This window comes from Lolium perenne, chromosome 2 (assembly GCF_019359855.2).
Source record: "Lolium perenne isolate Kyuss_39 chromosome 2, Kyuss_2.0, whole genome shotgun sequence".
Taxonomy (NCBI): Eukaryota; Viridiplantae; Streptophyta; class Magnoliopsida; order Poales; family Poaceae; genus Lolium; species Lolium perenne.
This window is the reverse complement of record NC_067245.2, coordinates 108,000,310-108,017,978: the sequence shown is the minus strand read 5'-3', so window position 1 is coordinate 108,017,978 and position 17,669 is coordinate 108,000,310. Positions and strand designations below refer to the sequence as shown.

At 46.8% G+C, this 17,669-nt stretch overlaps 1 protein-coding gene across 1 annotated transcript; it reads right to left on the bottom strand.

Moving 5' to 3' along the window:
• Positions 1-15,680: 15,680 nt before the first annotated feature.
• On the bottom strand, positions 15,681-17,384 carry LOC139835567 (uncharacterized mitochondrial protein AtMg00810-like). The gene is made up of 2 exons (XM_071825429.1): positions 16,171-17,384; positions 15,681-15,738 (listed from the first exon to the last, which is right to left on the bottom strand). The coding sequence occupies exons 1-2, from the start codon at positions 17,382-17,384 to the stop codon at positions 15,681-15,683; spliced, it is 1,272 nt and encodes a 423-aa protein (XP_071681530.1).
• Positions 17,385-17,669: the final 285 nt, after the last annotated feature.

The following is a 17,669-nucleotide window of genomic DNA, read 5'->3' as shown; positions in this document are numbered from 1 at the left end:
TCCTGTGGTCGGAACGCAAGCGTCGTGCCGTTGGATGATTGACACGTGTCACAAACCCTAACAGTAAAAATGGCTAAGGATAAGTTACCGCTCAGATCGCCCGAAAATGGCGCCAAGATTGGCGGAACCGTTAGAACTTTTCGAGGTTCCGGGTAAGAATTTGAAATTGTTGACCAATGTCTCTGCTGGGAAGTAATCCGGAGATGTGTTGTAAAATGACGTCGATGGATGAAGTCCCGCGGGATGAAGTTATTTTCCGACTACAAGTTGGAAAACAAGAAAATATGAAGTTGGAGTTCTTCAAGTTTCCCCATGTTGCTAAGGTTGTTGGAAGCTATAAAGTTTAAGCAAGGTGGAGACAAGAGGTGAATCTCGGAGAACTCTGGGGGCTACTGTTGTGGGTATACTTCATGGGTGTACCATCGACAGTGCCTAGATCTGGCAAGCCCGGGTGGCCCATAGACGGTGGTGAGGCATATGGCCCATCGGGCGGCCCAGTTGCTGTTGATCATGAAGGATGAAGTCTAGCCCAGGATCAGTAAGCCGGATCCTAACCGACCTTCGGAGGAAGCCGGATCCGTGGAGGCCCATGAGGAACCCGGATCCAGTACGACGTAGATGGAAGGCGGATCCTTGACGTACACGGCAAGACATTGTACCGTAGTTAGGCAATCTGTAATCCGGCTAGGACTCTCCATGTAAACCCTAGATCCGTGCGCCTATATAAGCCGGATCCTGGGAGCCCTAGAGGCACAACCACAACTCATTGTAACAACGCGCAAGCACCCAGATAATTCCAGACAAGCAGCAGTAGGCCTTGCCATCGTGCAGGTGGTCCGAAGCTAGGTAAATCGCGTACCACCGTCCCGAGGATTCTCCGCCCTATGGCCCCTACTTCTTCTCCCCTCCATGAGGATCCATCCTCTGGAGTACCGTCGAATAGGCAACGACAGTCGCGGCAGGCCGGCGCGGTCCAGAGGGAGACGCCGTTTCTGGCTGACCTCAAGATTTGTGGGATCCCTGCGCACGCATGGACGGAGCGTACTGCTATCAAGCTTCTCGACGGTTGCGGCATCATCGATTCGGTGGATCCAGCCACTGCTGAGCGGCGTGACATGTCATGTTTCCGCCTGTCGCTCTGGACCCACGACATCACCTCCATTCCGGCGGTGAGGTGGCTCGCGGTGCTGGAGCCTGGCTCTGGGCAGCGGTTGCATGTGTCCTCTAGGCGGCGGCCGCGCATCGCTGCGCCGAAGGTGTTATGGTATCGCATTCGATTTTGGGTTGATCGTTGGATCATCGCCGGCACGCCACCCTCATCCGATGGCCACAACAGCGACCGCAGCAGTGATCGCGCCGTTACAGGCTCGGGCGGCTGCAATGGTCCTGACCTGCCTATGCTGGCTCCTTGGGGTGGTTCACGTCGGCGTCGTCGCCGTCGGGCTCTCAGAAGGAGGCGCGGTCAGGGTGGGGTTGCCGATGCGGTGGTGCCTCCACCTACGTCTGTGCTGCTAGATCATCCTGCCCTTGCGCTGGCGAGCGCGGGGTGTTGGCGGCCGGCCAATTGTTCGTTGCTACCATCGCACATGGAGGTGGTGGGAGGTCCCAGTGGGGCGACCGTTCCTTCCGTCCTGGCGCCCGGGCTCTGTGTGCTGCAGGCCCCTGCGCCGCCGCGGTTCGGTGGCGAGCACGTGGATCGGTGGTCGCCGGAGCCTTCCTCCTCCGTTCGGCCCGTGCAGCTGCTTCCTGCTGATGTTTGCCCTAGTTCGGTTGGCATGGTCGCGGTGGCCGGTGGGCCCTATTGTTGAGGCGCTGCACTCGCCTACCGCGCGCGTGAACCCTAGCCCTGGTAGCGCATGCTCGGTGGCGTGGCTTGCGCGGCCGCCCGCGCAAACGGACGAGGGTTTTGCGCTGTCCACGGGGCAGGCACAGGGCCATCTTTCCGTCAGTCCACGCATGGGCACTGTGGGCTCGGCGTGCAGCGCCGCTACGGAGGAAGGCTGCTCCTCCGCGTTTCTTCGAGGCAACGTTGCGGCGCTCGAGGCAGCTTAATCCTTCATGATGTGGGCATAACCCTTCTGGTTCCTGGCGTTGCTATACCCGATACAAATTATCAAGATGGGCCAGCACAAGGACTCGACAAGCTAGACCTGCACGCGCCTCAACTTGGACTACAAGGAAAGAAGATTCCAATACGAATCCTACTAGGACTCTTGTAAACCCTAGCTTGGCTGATATATAAAGCCAGACAGGGGCTCCCCTTAGGACAGACATATTCAGAAATATAAATCATAGAGGCGACACGCCTAGACAACGCAACCCGCAGATTAGAACTATACTACATACAACAACTCCGCCTATGGTGGCCCCTGTACACATATATTCATATAGTGGATTGTTAGCAGGACGTAGCGATCCTTCACCGCGGGGACGTGAACCTGGGTACGTCGTGCCTTCCCTCGCTCCCGGAATCTCCATCGTCGCCTTCATCAACCCTAAGCTCATCATGGTGGGCATTGCCAATGAACCGCCGCGTCAATTGGCGCCGTCTGTGGGAAGTGCGGCAGCTGGATTTTATCATCCGGGCGAGATCCATCAACAACGCTCAGAAAGTCATCAAGTTTGTCATCAACTACGTCGGCTGTCAGCAGGCATCGAGTGGCGGCCAAATCGTGCCTGTCCAGATTACAGGCGGCCAAAATAGAAAAGAAAGAAAGAAAAAAGGCTGATGCGAATAATTAACGCCAGAAGAAGAAGCAACGCAGATCAAATCTCAAGAAAAAAACAAGGCAATTCAACCAAGGCAACCATGTGCGCTTACAGAAGTCAACCGCATAAGGAAAGAAAAGAAAGCAATCAGCTGTTTGGAAGTGCATCAAGTTTCAAAGCAATACAAGCAAGTATTCTGTACGAAAGGAAAAAAGGAAATTTAGGTTGCATACAAGACCCACGGGATGATTGGTGCTCCTCGCGAAGGAAAAAAGAGAGCTTCACATCTTCTATCGAGTGCTAGTACTCCAGAAAAAGAAAAGGAAAGGAAGAGGCATCAATCAGCAGCTAGCTAAACTAAAAACGTGTACATACGAGCTTACATGATGAAGACAACGACAAGGTGGACTTTACCCGAGCCAGCAGTATACTGAACCAATGAGACCCGGCCGCCATCCGAATAAAATCTAACTCCGTCACAAATTCACCTTCCGAAACAAGGATCAGTTCTATATTTCTAATTATTTACTACTTGCAAAATTTATTTCGTCAAATATTCTTCGGCTCGTACTATTATTTGCATGCAGGTTTTCGCGCTGCAATATAACTGCAGATTGAAACAAAGCTTCGACTACTCTGCTCGGATGACCGCGCCCGCCGTCACGCGCTCGTCATACTGGGGGCTCGCCTGTCGTGGACCCGATATTGCAGAATCGATATATTCAGATGCTCACCCGTCGCAGATCGGCCATATCAACTGCGTTCTTCTCATCGGCCACGTCAGCTAGGCGTCGCGTGGCTACATCAACTATTTCTGGCCACGCAATTATTTCAACTGAGCCCGCCGCATGGACTATCTTTGGTGGCGCAACTATTTTGGATGCGCCCGCCGCATGGACTATCTTTGGTGGCGCAACTATTTCGGCTATGCCCGCCGCATGGACTATCTTTGGTGGCGCAACTATTTCAACTGCGCCCACCACATCAACTATTCCTGGCCATGTGACTACTTCAAACTGCGTCCGTTGCACCAAATATTGATTACTTCGACTGCATCCGCGATGCGACCTGCTTCCATATTGGCCTCGCCACAGCCGAGCTAATGAATTTATCTTCTTCGGCTCTGGATATATCTTCTCCCGTTGCACTCTAGGGTCAATGGCTTCATCGCCTATGATTATCAATGAACTTATCTTCTTCGGCTCTGGATATATCTTCTCATGTTGCACTCTAGGGTCAATGGCTTCATCATCTATGGTTATTAATGGATTTATCTTCTATGGCTATATAATATTGATCTGATACATTCTCGTGTCAATGGATTCATCATCTGGAATATTCAATGGATATCATCTTATATAATATTGACCCGATACACTTTCGGGTCAATGGCTTCATCATCTATGGTTACCATTGGATTTATATTCTATGGTTATATAATATTGACCCGATGCACTCCCATCGGGAGCACTGGAATTACTCGGGGGCTACAAGGAATTATTACAGTGTCGATAATTAATTAATACTCCCACCTGGAGCTATGGTTATCGATAGGAATTATTACATTATCGATAATTAATTAATACTCCCATCGGGAGCTATGGTTATCGATATGAATTAGTACAATATTGATAATTAATTAATACTCCCACTGGGAGCTATGGTTATCGATATGAATTATTACAATGTTAATAACTAATTAATACTCCCATTGGGAGCTGTGGTTATCGATATCTAAAAATTCATCCAAGCCTTAGATAAATTATTGAGTGCTGCAGTTGATGGACATAATACAACTTACAAAAAGACCAATGCCGGTACTTTAAACTACAGAAGTACTAAAGAGCGACGGAGTCGATGGTAGATATAGTTCCTTCGATTCATTCGGAGGCTGTCGCCAAAACATACTTCATCGGTTGAAACAAAGTTGCAAATACGACAGGTTCATCAAACCTGCAACGTGAGCTGATCACTCAAAGAAATTGCTCCCGATAAAAGCATCATAATACGGATGCCAAAATGAAGAGCATCAAGGTTTGCTCAACAAATATTTGCCACCGGCATCTGAAGAAAACTATAACATCGGGTTGCTCGACTTGAGTCTACACACGGTTGCAAGCATCCGTGCCTAGACTCGGGGGCTACTTCCATCGGGAGCGCTGGACGCGCACCCGATAAAATTATCGACTCCTCCGGAATATCATCCAAATCATCGATTCCTCTGAGACATCATCAAAATTATCGACTCCTCCGGAATATCATCCAAATCATTGACTCCTCTGGGACATCATAAAAATTATCGACTCCTCCGGAATATCATCCAAATCATCGACTCCTCTGGGACATCATCAAAACCATCGATTCCTCTGTGACATCATCCAAATCATCAACTCCTCTATCTATGACTCGTCAAAGTCATCGACATCATGTTCTCAGAACTCAAAGACATTTACGGTATTCGACTCAGCATTTTTTACACCCTATACATAACTATTTCATATTCATCTACAGGCTCGGGGGCTACTCCCATCAAGAGCGTTGTTCGCGCACCCGATAAAAGGATGGCAACTCGCCGATAAAGAAGAATAAACCCGAAGACGTCGGCATCAACATCAAGATCTTCGAGTAGTACAACTTGAGTCTATGCGCGGATGCAAGCACCCGCCCATAGACTCGGGGGCTACTCTCATCGGGAGCGCTTCGAGCACCCGACAAAAAGCAACTTCGACTCTACCTCAAGCACAAGATTCAACATTCAACAGATGATCAAGACATACGGACGATGACAACTTTAGTCCCTGCCCGAAGCTTCACTTCGGCTAGACACTCGGGGGCTACTAATGTGAGCATAACCCTTCTGGTACCCGGCGTTGCTATACCCGATACAGATTATCAAGATGGGTGATGTCTACGTTCCCCCTCCTTTCCTGTAGACAGTGTTGGGCCTCCAAGAGCAGAGGTTTGTAGAACAGCAGCAAGTTTTCCCTTAAGTGGATCACCCAAGGTTTATCGAACTCAGGGAGGAAGAGGTCAAAGATATCCCTCTCATGCAACCCTGCAACCACAAAGCAAGAAGTCTCTTGTGTCCCCAACACACCTAATAGGTGCACTAGTTCGGCGAAGAGATAGTGAAATACAGGTGGTATGAATAAGTATGAGCAGTAGCAACGGTGCCAGAAAATAGCTTGCTGGCGTGTAGTTGATGGTGGTAGTATTGCAGCAGTAGTAACGCAGTAAAACAGTAAACAAGCAGCGATAGCAGTATTTAGGAACAAGGCCTAGGGATTACACTTTCACTAGTGGACACTCTCAACATTGATCACATAACAGAATAGATAAATGCATACTCTACACTCTTGTTGGATGATGAACACATTGCGTAGGATTACACGAACCCTCAATGCCGGAGTTAACAAGCTCCACAATAATGCTCATGTTTTAGTAACCTTTAGTGTAAGATAGATCAAAAGACTAAACCAAGTACTAACATAGCATGCACACTGTCACCTTCATGCATATGTAGGAGGAATAGATCACATCAATATTATCATAGCAATAGTTAACTTCGCAATCTACAAGAGATCATGATCATAGCATAAACCAAGTACTAACACGGTGCACACACTGTCACCTTTACACACGTGCAGGAGGAATAGAACTACTTTAATAACTTTGCTAGAGTAGCACATAGATAGTAGTGATACAAAACTCATATGAATCTCAATCATGTAAAGCAGCTCATGAGATCATTGTATTGAAGTACATGGAGAGAGATTAACCACATAGCTACCGGTACAGCCCCGAGCCTCGATGGAGAACTACTCCCTCCTCATGGGAGCAGCAGCGGTGATGAAGATGGCGGTGGAGATGGCAGCGGTGTCGATGGAGGAGCCTTCCGGGGGCACTTCCCCGCTCCGGCAGCGTGCCGGAACAGAGACTCCTGTCCCCCAGATCTTGGCATCGCGATGGCGGCGGCTCTGGAAGGTTTCTGTGGTTTTCGCCGAACGTATCAGGGTTTTCGATCCAGGGGCTTTATATAGGCGAAGAGGCGGCGCAGGAGGGCTGACAGGGGGGCCAAACTATAGGGCGGCGCGGCCCCCTCGGCCGCGCCAGCCTGTAGTTTGGTGGGCCTGTGGCCCCCCTCTGACCTCTCTGGTGTGTTCTGGATGCTTCCGGGGATTCTAAGATCTTTGGCGTTGATTTCGTCCGATTCCGAGAATATTTCGTTACTAGGATTTCTGAAACCAAAAACAGCAGAAAACAGGAACTGGCACTTCGGCATCTTGTTAATAGGTTAGTTCCAGAAAATGCACAAATATGACATAAAGTGTGCATAAAACATGTAGATAACATCAATAATGTGGCATGGAACATAAGAAATTATCGATACGTCGGAGACGTATCAGCATCCCCAAGCTTAGTTCTGCTCGTCCCGAGCAGGTAAAACGATAACACAGATAATTTCTGGAGTGACATGCCATCATAAACTTGATCATACTTATTTGTAAAGCATATGTAGTGAATGCAGCGATCAAAACAATGTATATGACATGAGTAAACAAGTGAATCATAAAGCAAAGACTTTTCATGAATAGCACTTCAAGACAAGCATCAATAAGTCTTGCATAAGAGTTAACTCATAAAGCAATAATTCAAAGTAAAGGCATTGAAGCAACACAAAGGAAGATTAAGTTTCAGCGGTTGCTTTCAACTCATAACATGTATATCTCATGGATATTGTCAACATAGAGTAATATAATAAGTGCAATATGCAAATATGTAGAAATCAATGCACAGTTCACACAAGTGTTTGCTTCTTGAGGTGGAGAGAAATAGGTGAACTGGCTCAACATTGAAAGTAAAAGAATGGTCCTCCATAGAGGAAAAGCATCGATTGCTATATTTGTGCTAGAGCTTTGATTTTGAAAACATGAAACAATTTTGTCAACGGTAGTAATAAAGCATATGCATCATGTAAATTATATCTTATAAGTTGCAAGCCTCATGCATAGTGTACTAATAGTGCCCGCACCTTGTCCTAATTAGCTTGGACTACCGGATCATCACAATGCACTGTTTTTACCAAGTGTCACAAAGGGGTACCTCTATGCCGCCTGTACAAAGGTCTAAGGAGAAAGCTCGCATTGGATTTCTCGCTATTGATTATTCTTCAACTTAGACATCCATACCGGGACAACATAGACAACAGATAATGGACTCCTCTTTTATGCATAAGCATGTAACAACAATTAATAATTTTCTCATTTGAGATTGAGGATATATGTCCAAAACTGAAACTTCCACCATGGATCATGGCTTTAGTTAGCGGCCCAATGTTCTTCTCTAACATATGCATGCTTAACCATAAGGTGGTAGATCGCTCTTACTTCAGACAAGACGAACATGCATAGCAACTCACATGATATTCAACAAAGAGTAGTTGATGGCGTCCCCAGTAAACATGGTTATCGCACAACAAGCAACTTAATAAGAGATAAAGTGCATAATTACATATTCAATACCACAATAGTTTTTAAGCTATTTGTCCCATGAGCTATATATTGCAAAGGTGAATGATGGAATTTTAAAGGTAGCACTCAAGCAATTTACTTTGGAATGGCGGAAAATACCATGTAGTAGGTAGGTATGGTGGACACAAATGGCATAGTGTTGTTTGGCTCAAGGATTTGGATGCATGAGAAGTATTCCCTCTCGATACAAGGTTTACGCTAGCAAGGTTGTTTGAAGCAAACACAAGCACGAACTAGTACAGCAAAACTCACATAAAAGACATATTACAAGCATTATAAAACTATACATCGTCTTCCTTGTTGTTCAAACATCTTACTAGAAAATATCTAGACTCTAGAGAAACCACTCATGCAAACCCAAATTTTAACAAGCTCTATGTATTTCCTCACTAATGGGTGCAAGGTATATGATGCAAGAGCTTAAACAAGAGCACAACAATTGCCAAGTATCACATTATTCAAGACATCACACCAATTTCTACATGTAGCATTTTCCAATTCCAACCATATAATAATTTAACGAAGCAGTTTCAACCTTCGCCATGAATATTATGAGCTAAGAACACATGTGTTCATATGAACCAGCGGAGCGTGTCTCTCTCCCACACAAGCATTTATTCAAACACAAACAAAAACAAAAGCATACAGACGCTCCAAGTAAAGCACATAAGATGTGACCGAATAAAAATATAGTTTCAAGAGAAGGAACCTGATAATTTGTCGATGAAGAAGGGGATGCCTTGGGCATCCCCAAGCTTAGACGCTTGAGTCTTCTTGAAATATGCAGGGATGAACCACCGGGGCATCCCCAAGCTTAGAGCTTTCACTCTTCTTGATCATAGTATATCATCCTCCTTTCTTGACCCTTGAAAACTTCCTCCACACCAAACTCGAAACAACTCATTAGAGGGTTAGTGCACAATAAAAATTAACATATTCAGAGGTGACACAATCATTCTTAACACTTCTGGACATTGCATAATGCTACTGGACATTAGTGGATCAAAGAAATTCATCCAACATAGCAAAAGAGGCAATGCGAAATAAAAGGCAGAATCTGTCAAAACAGAACAGTTCGTATTGACGAATTTTAAAATGGCACCAGACTTGCTCAAATGAAAATGCTCAAATTGAATGAAAGTTGCGTACATATCTGAGGATCATGCACGTAAATTGGCTTAATTTTCTGAGCTACCTACAGGGAGGTGGGCCCAGATTCGTGACAGCAAAGAAATCTGGAACTGCGCAGTAATCCAAATCTAGTACTTACTTTTCTATCAACGGCTTTACTTGGCACAACAAAACACAAAACTAAGATAAGGAGAGGTTGCTACAGTAGTAAACAACTTCCAAGACACAAATATAAAACAAAATACTGTAGCAAAATAACACATGGGTTATCTCCCAAGAAGTTCTTTCTTTATAGCCATTAAGATGGGCTCAGCAGTTTTAATGATGCACTCATAAGAAATAGTAATTGAAGCGAAAGAGAGCATCCAGAGGCAAATTCAAAACACATTTAAGTCTAACATGCTTCCTATGCATAGGAATCTTGTAAATAAACAAGTTCATGAAGAGCAAAGTAACAAGCATAGGAAGATAAAACAAGTGTAGCTTGAAAAATTTCAGCACATAGAGAGGTGTTTTAGTAACATGAAAATTTCTACCACCATATTTTCCTCTCTCATAATAACTTTCAGTAGCAACATGAGCAAACTCAACAATATAACCATCACATAAATCATTCTTATCATGAGTCTCATGCATAAAATTATTACTCTCCACATAAGCATAATCAATTTTATTAGTTGTAGTGGGAGCAAATTCAACAAAGTAGCTATCATTATTATTCTCATCAAGTGTAGGAGGCATAGTATAATCACAACAAAATTTACTCTCCATAGTAGGTGGCACCAAAAGACCACTATCATTATAATCATCATAAATAGGAGGCAAAGTATCATCAAAGAAAATTTTCTCCTCAATGCTTGGTGGACTAAAAAGATCATGCTCATCAAAACCAGCTTCCCCAAGCTTAGAATTTTCCATATCATTAGCAACAATGGTGTTCAAAGTATTCATGCTAACATGTTCCATGGGTTTTTTAATTTTCGCATTAAACCATTCATGTCTTGACTCAGGAAATAGTACAAAGAGCTCACAGATGTTTTCCATTATGCCTTACTAGTGTAAACAAGAAACAAAAAGTTGCAATTGCAGGATCTAAAGGAAATAGCTTCGAGCACAAACACAATGGCGCCAGAAAAGTACTTTACCTGGAACCGAAGTATGAGTGCCTTTTACCTTTCCTCCCCGGCAACGGCGCCAGAAAATAGTCTTGATGACCCACAAGTATAGGGGATCGCAACAGTCTTCGAGGGAAGTAAAACCCAATTTATTGATTCGACACAAGGGGAGACAAAGAACACTTGGAAGCCTTAACAACGGAGTTGTCAATTCAGTTGCACCTGGAAACAGACTTGCTCGCAAGGGTTTATCAGTAGTAACAGGTTTATAGCAGTAGCAGTAGTGAAATAACAGCAGCAGAGTAACAGAGACAGCAGTAGTGATTTTAGTAAACAGCAGGATTAAAATACTGTAGGCACGGGGACGGATGACGGGCGTTGCATGGATGAGAGAAACTCATGTAACAATCATAGCAGGGCATTTGCAGATAATAATAAAACGGTGTCCAAGTACAAAGCAATCAATAGGCATGTGTTCCATATATAGTCGTGCGTGCTCGCAATGAGAAACTTGCACAACATCTTTTGTCCTACCAGCCGGTGGCAGCCGGGCCTCAAGGGAAACTACTGGATATTAAGGTACTCCTTTTAATAGAGTATCGGAGCAAAGCATTAACACTCCGTGAACACATGTGATCCTCACATCGCTACCATTCCCTCCGGTTGTCCCGATTTCTGTCACTTCGGGGCCATCGGTTCCGGACAGCGACATGTGTATACAACTTATAGGTAAGACCATAAACAATGAATATCATGATGAAACAATAACATGTTCAGATCTGAGATCATGGCACTCGGGCCCTAGTGACAAGCATTAAGCATAACAAGTTGCAACAATATCATCAAAGTACCAACTACGGACACTAGGCACTATGCCCTAACAATCTTATGCTATTACATGACCAATCTCATCCAATCCCTACCATCCCCTTCGGCCTACAGCGGGGGAATTACTCACACATGGATGGGGGAAACATGGCTGGTTGATGTAGAGGCGTTGGCGGTGATGGCGGTGATGATCTCCTCCAATTCCCCGTCCCGGCGGAGTGCCAGAACGGAGACTTCTGGCTCCCGCGACGGAGTTTCGCGATGTGGCGGCGTTCTGGAGTGTTTCTGGCGACTTCGACTTCTTCTTTATCAGGAGTATCATTCTTATCATTATCATTATTATTATCATGTTCATTACCACTTTCAGTTTCAGCATCAGAAATAGAAATACTATTAGGATCATTAACAGGTTCAGAGGATTCTACAACATTTTTATGTTTCTTCTTCTTTTTCTTCCTAGAATGAGCACTAGGTTCAATGCGTTGAGAATCTTGTTCAACTCTTTTGGGATGCCCTTCAGGATATAGAGGATCCTGGGTAGAGACACCACCTCTAGTTGTTACTTCATAAGCATGTTTCTCTTTAGAATTATTCCCTAACAAGTCATTTTGCACTTTAGTGAGTTGATCAATTTGAGTTTGAATCATTTGAAAATGTTTAACAAGCATCTTAACATCATTGGAGGTTCTCTCCACAATATCATGCAATTCACTAATAGCTTGAGAATTTTCCATTAAATGATTCTCTACTCTCATATTAAAATTTTCTTGCTTAACAATATAATTATCAAACTCATCTAAGCATTGTGCAGGAGGTTTCGAATACGGAATATCTTCCCTAGTAAAGCGTTGAAGGGAGTTTACCTCAATCATGGATGAAGGGGGAATTATCTCACATATATCTTCAATAGGAGGTAGATTCTTCACATCTTCAGATTTAATACCTTTCTCCTTGAGAGACTTCTTGGCTTCCCTCATATCTTCATCATTCAATTTAATTAAACCCCTCTTCTTCAATATTGGCGTTGGAGTTGGTTCAGGCATAGTCCAATCATCATGATTCCGGCTTATCTTAGCCAATAATTCTTCAGCGTCGTCTGGAGTTCTTTTCCTGAAAACACAACCAGCACAACTATCCAGGTATGCCCTAGACTCAATGGTTAGTCCACTATAAAATATATCAAGTAAATCATGCTTTTCCAAATCATGCTCAGGTCGAGCTCTAATAAGAGAGCAGAATCTCGACCAAGCCTCAGGCAATTTCTCTTCATCTCCCTGATTAAAATTATAAATTCTCTGCAAAGCAATATGTTGAGCACTAGCAGGAAAGTATTTGCGGAAGAAAACATCAAGCAATTCTTTCGGACTTTTAATAGAATTAGGTGGCAAATTATTATACCAAGTTTTAGCGTCATCCTTTAATGAGAATGGAAATATTTTAGCAACAAAGTAAGTACGCATCTTAACATCATCAGAAAACAAGCTACTAAGAGTAGATAGCTCAGTCATGTGTTCAACAGCACTTTCTTTTTCAGTACCACAAAAGGGTGTTTTCTCAACAATAGCTATATGAGATAGATCAAGAGAAAAATCATAATCTTTATCCCTAATGTTTATAGGAGATGTGGCAAACTTAGGATCGAGAGACGCTTTATATCTAACAGCATGTTCTGCAAGCAACTTTTTAATTTTTCTTGCATCAGTAGTAGCATTGCATTTTTCAATAAAATCATCATTAAGCTCCACATAATCTTCCTCAGGATCATCACTAAAATAACCAAGTTCAGGTGAACTAACAGGTGTAGTAGCATTAGGAGTTTCAGTATTTTCAATTTGTCTAGACCTAGCAATTGTAGCATCTAGAAAAGATCCCAATGAACCACTATCATCAAGCAAGCAGAAACATTATCAATATTATGAGAGTGTTCAGATTCAGCAGATGTACCCGCATGCGAAGCATGTGGCGGTGAAACAAGTTTATCAATCACAGATGGTGAATCAAGAGCAGCAGAGGTATTCAGAATTGTACCTTTTCTTGTAGTGGATGGTAATATGGCGATCTTAGTATCGCGAGGTTTACCCATGATGGAGAATTTGCAGCGAACAATATTAATCCAAGTGAACTTCCAAATAAAGCTATGCTCCCATCAAGCAACGGCGCTTAAAAGTGCTTGATGTCTACGTTCCCCCTCCTTTCCTGTAGACAGTGTTGGGCCTCCAAGAGCGTAGGTTTGTAGAACAGTGACAAGTTTTCCCTTAAGTGGATCACCCAAGGTTTATCGAACTCAGGGAGGAAGAGGTCAAAGATATCCCTCTCATGCAACCCTGCAACCACAAAGCAAGAAGTCTCTTGTGTCCCCAACACACCTAATAGGTGCACTAGTTCGGCGAAGAGATAGTGAAATACAGGTGGTATGAATAAGTATGAGCAGTAGCAACGGTGCCAGAAAATAGCTTGCTGGCGTGTAGTTGATGGTGGTAGTATTGCAGCAGTAGTAACGCAGTAAAACAGTAAACAAGCAGCGATAGCAGTATTTAGGAACAAGGCCTAGGGATTACACTTTCACTAGTGGACACTCTCAACATTGATCACATAACAGAATAGATAAATGCATACTCTACACTCTTGTTGGATGATGAACACATTGCGTAGGATTACACGAACCCTCAATGCCGGAGTTAACAAGCTCCACAATAATGCTCATGTTTTAGTAACCTTTAGTGTAAGATAGATCAAAAGACTAAACCAAGTACTAACATAGCATGCACACTGTCACCTTCATGCATATGTAGGAGGAATAGATCACATCAATATTATCATAGCAATAGTTAACTTCGCAATCTACAAGAGATCATGATCATAGCATAAACCAAGTACTAACACGGTGCACACACTGTCACCTTTACACACGTGCAGGAGGAATAGAACTACTTTAATAACTTTGCTAGAGTAGCACATAGATAGTAGTGATACAAAACTCATATGAATCTCAATCATGTAAAGCAGCTCATGAGATCATTGTATTGAAGTACATGGAGAGAGATTAACCACATAGCTACCGGTACAGCCCCGAGCCTCGATGGAGAACTACTCCCTCCTCATGGGAGCAGCAGCGGTGATGAAGATGGCGGTGGAGATGGCAGCGGTGTCGATGGAGGAGCCTTCCGGGGGCACTTCCCCGCTCCGGCAGCGTGCCGGAACAGAGACTCCTGTCCCCCAGATCTTGGCGTCGCGATGGCGGCGGCTCTGGAAGGTTTCTGTGGTTTTCGCCGAACGTATCAGGGTTTTCGATCCAGGGGCTTTATATAGGCGAAGAGGCGGCGCAGGAGGGCTGACAGGGGGGCCAAACTATAGGGCGGCGCGGCCCCCCCTCTGGCCGCGCCAGCCTGTAGTTTGGTGGGCCTGTGGCCCCCCTCTGACCTCTCTGGTGTGTTCTGGATGCTTCCGGGGATTCTAAGATCTTTGGCGTTGATTTCGTCCGATTCCGAGAATATTTCGTTACTAGGATTTCTGAAACCAAAAACAGCAGAAAACAGGAACTGGCACTTCGGCATCTTGTTAATAGGTTAGTTCCAGAAAATGCACGAATATGACATAAAGTGTGCATAAAACATGTAGATAACATCAATAATGTGGCATGGAACATAAGAAATTATCGATACGTCGGAGACGTATCAATGGGCCAGCACAAGGACTCGACAAGCTGGACCTGCACGCGCCTCAACTTGGACTACAAGGAAAGAAGGCTCCAATATGAATCCTACTAGGACTCTTGTAAACCCTAGCTTGGATGATATATAAAGCCAGACAGGGGCTCCCCTTAGGACAGGCATATTCAGAAATATAAATCATGGAGGCGACACGCCTAGACAACGCAACCCACGGATTAGAACTAGACTAGATACAACAACTCCGCCTATGGCTGCCACCTGTACACATATATTCATATAGTGGATTGTTAGCAGGACGTAGCGATCCTCTACCGCAGGAACGTGAACCTGGGTACGTTGTGCCTTCCCTCGCTCCCGGAACCTCCATCGTCGCCTTCCATCAACCCTAAGCCCCTCATGGTGGGCATTGCCGAGGAACCGCCTCGTCAATTCCTCTCCGAGCGGAGGAGCGTCTGCGAGGCTTCTGCTGGTTCTCCAGGCTTTCCTCTTCGGGCGGCCTTGGTCCAACAGTTTTCTACATGCCATGTGGTTGGCTCGCCTCATGGTTCTGCGGGCTAGGCCCGTGATCCCTCTCCTTCGGCTGGTTCCCCGGGCACAAGCGAGCACATGGTCGACCTGTCCCCTGCTGCTTCGCCAAGGCGCATGGAGGTGGGGTCGGCTGAGGCATCTGCTGCATTGGATGCCCATGCAGGGGCTCAGATCACTCCTGCGCCTGCTGCGGCGCACGACGTGGTCACGGATGGCTCGCTGAGCCTGCAAGCGTTGTGTAGAAAGGTTATTGGATATTGCACAGCACCAATAGGGCCGGCTGCTCATGTATATATAGGCGGACGCATGTACAATTACAGGTACAACCCTGAGAAAACACGGGGACCTACGCCTATACAATATGTTACTCAACACCCCCCCGCAGTCGAAGGGTCGGCACCGACACACAGACTGGAGCGAAACTTAGGAAAAGTCGTGGATGGCAATCCCTTCATCATGATATCGGCAAATTGTTGCGACATCGGTACGTGAAGAACTCGAACACGACCGAGGGCAACTTGCTCACGAACAAAGTGGATGTCCAACTCGATGTGCTTGGTGCGCCGATGATGAACGGGGTTGGCGGAGAGGTAGACAGCCGACACGTTGTCGCAGAAAACCACCGTAGCCTTGTCGGCAGGACAAGAGATCTCGGACAGAAGCTGGCGAAGCCATGTGCATTCAGCCACAGCGTTAGCCACGACGCGGTACTCGGCCTCAGCACTGGAGCGAGACACGGTGGGCTGCCTCTTGGAGGACCAAGAGACAAGCGACGAGCCGAGGTAGACGGAGTAGCCGCTGGTGGAGCGGCGCGTATCCGGGCAACCCGCCCAGTCCGCGTCGGAGTATGCGACAAGATCAGTCGACGTCGAGGGCGAAGCATGCAACGACAAGCCGTAGCCCATGGTACCACATACGTAGCGGAGAATCCGCTTCACCGCGGCCCAATGAGCATCCCGAGGAGCATGCATATGCAAGCACACCTGCTGCACGGCGTACTGGAGCTCCGGTCGCGTCAGCGTCAAGTACTGAAGAGCACCGACGATGGAGCGGTAGAGCGGCGCGTCGGATGCCAGCGACCCATCACTGGCGGAGAGCTTGGCCTTCGTGTCGACAGGAGTAGGCGCAGGGTTGCAGTTAAGCATCCCTGCACGCTCGAGAAGCTCGTGGGCATACTTCCGCTGATGGAGGAAGAACCCGTCCGCACGTCGGACAACCTCGATGCCGAGGAAGTAGTGGAGCGGGCCAAGATCCTTCAACGCGAACTCAGCGCGAAGGCGGTCGGTGAGCTGTCGAAGAAGACCAGCGGTGGAGGCCGTCAGGATGATGTCGTCGACGTAAAGCAGCAGGTAAGCCATGTCGTTGCCGGTCCGGTAGACGAACAGCGACGCATCGGAACACGTGGAGCGGAAGCCAAGCTGATGCAGGAAGCCGGCGATGCGCTGGTACCAGGCACGGGGCGCCTGCTTCAGTCCATACAGGGACCGAGAGAGCAAGCACACGTCATCGGGGCGCTCGGTGTCGACGAAGCCGATGGGCTGCTGACAGTACACCTGTTCCTGCAGATGGCCATGAAGGAAGGCGTTGGAGACGTCCATCTGATGCACTGGCCATGCACGAGACGCGGCGAGGTGCAACACTGTGCGGATCGTGCCCGGTTTGACAACCGGGGCAAACGTATTCGTGAAGTCGACGCCAGCGCGCTGCCGAAAACCACGCACAAGCCAGCGCGCCTTGTAGCGCTCAAGAGTGCCGTCGGCGCCGAGCTTGTGCTTGAAGACCCATTTGCCGGTGATGACGTTGGCGCGAGGGGGCTTGGGAACGAGCTCCCAGGTCCTATTTCGCTGCAGCGCGTCGTACTCCTCCTGCATGGCGGCGCGCCAATGCGGGTCGCGCAAGGCAGCGTGAGCCGAGGTGGGCACCGGCGAAGGAGCGGTCGCCGGGCTAGTGGCGGAGCCGGTCGGACCGGGCGGCAGACCGGGGAGCCGGCAGACCGGGCGGCAGGCCAGACGTAGAACCGGGTGGCGCGCCGGGCGGCCGGCCGGGGGCCGGTCTTACCGGGCGGCAGGCCGGTTGGACCGGCCGTGGGACCGGTCGGACCGGGGGCTGGGCCGGTTCTGCTGGTGAAGGGGGCGCCGCCGTCGTGCGGCAATATG

Coding starts and splice junctions, on each gene's coding strand:
- LOC139835567 (XM_071825429.1), bottom strand. CDS start 17,384: ATGCAGGAGGAGTACGACGCGCTGCAGCGAAATAGGACCTGGGAGCTC. Junction 15,739..16,170: donor ACATGGCTTCGCCAGCTTCT/GTCCGAGATCTC, acceptor CAACGCTTGCAG/GCTCAGCGAGCCATCCGTGA.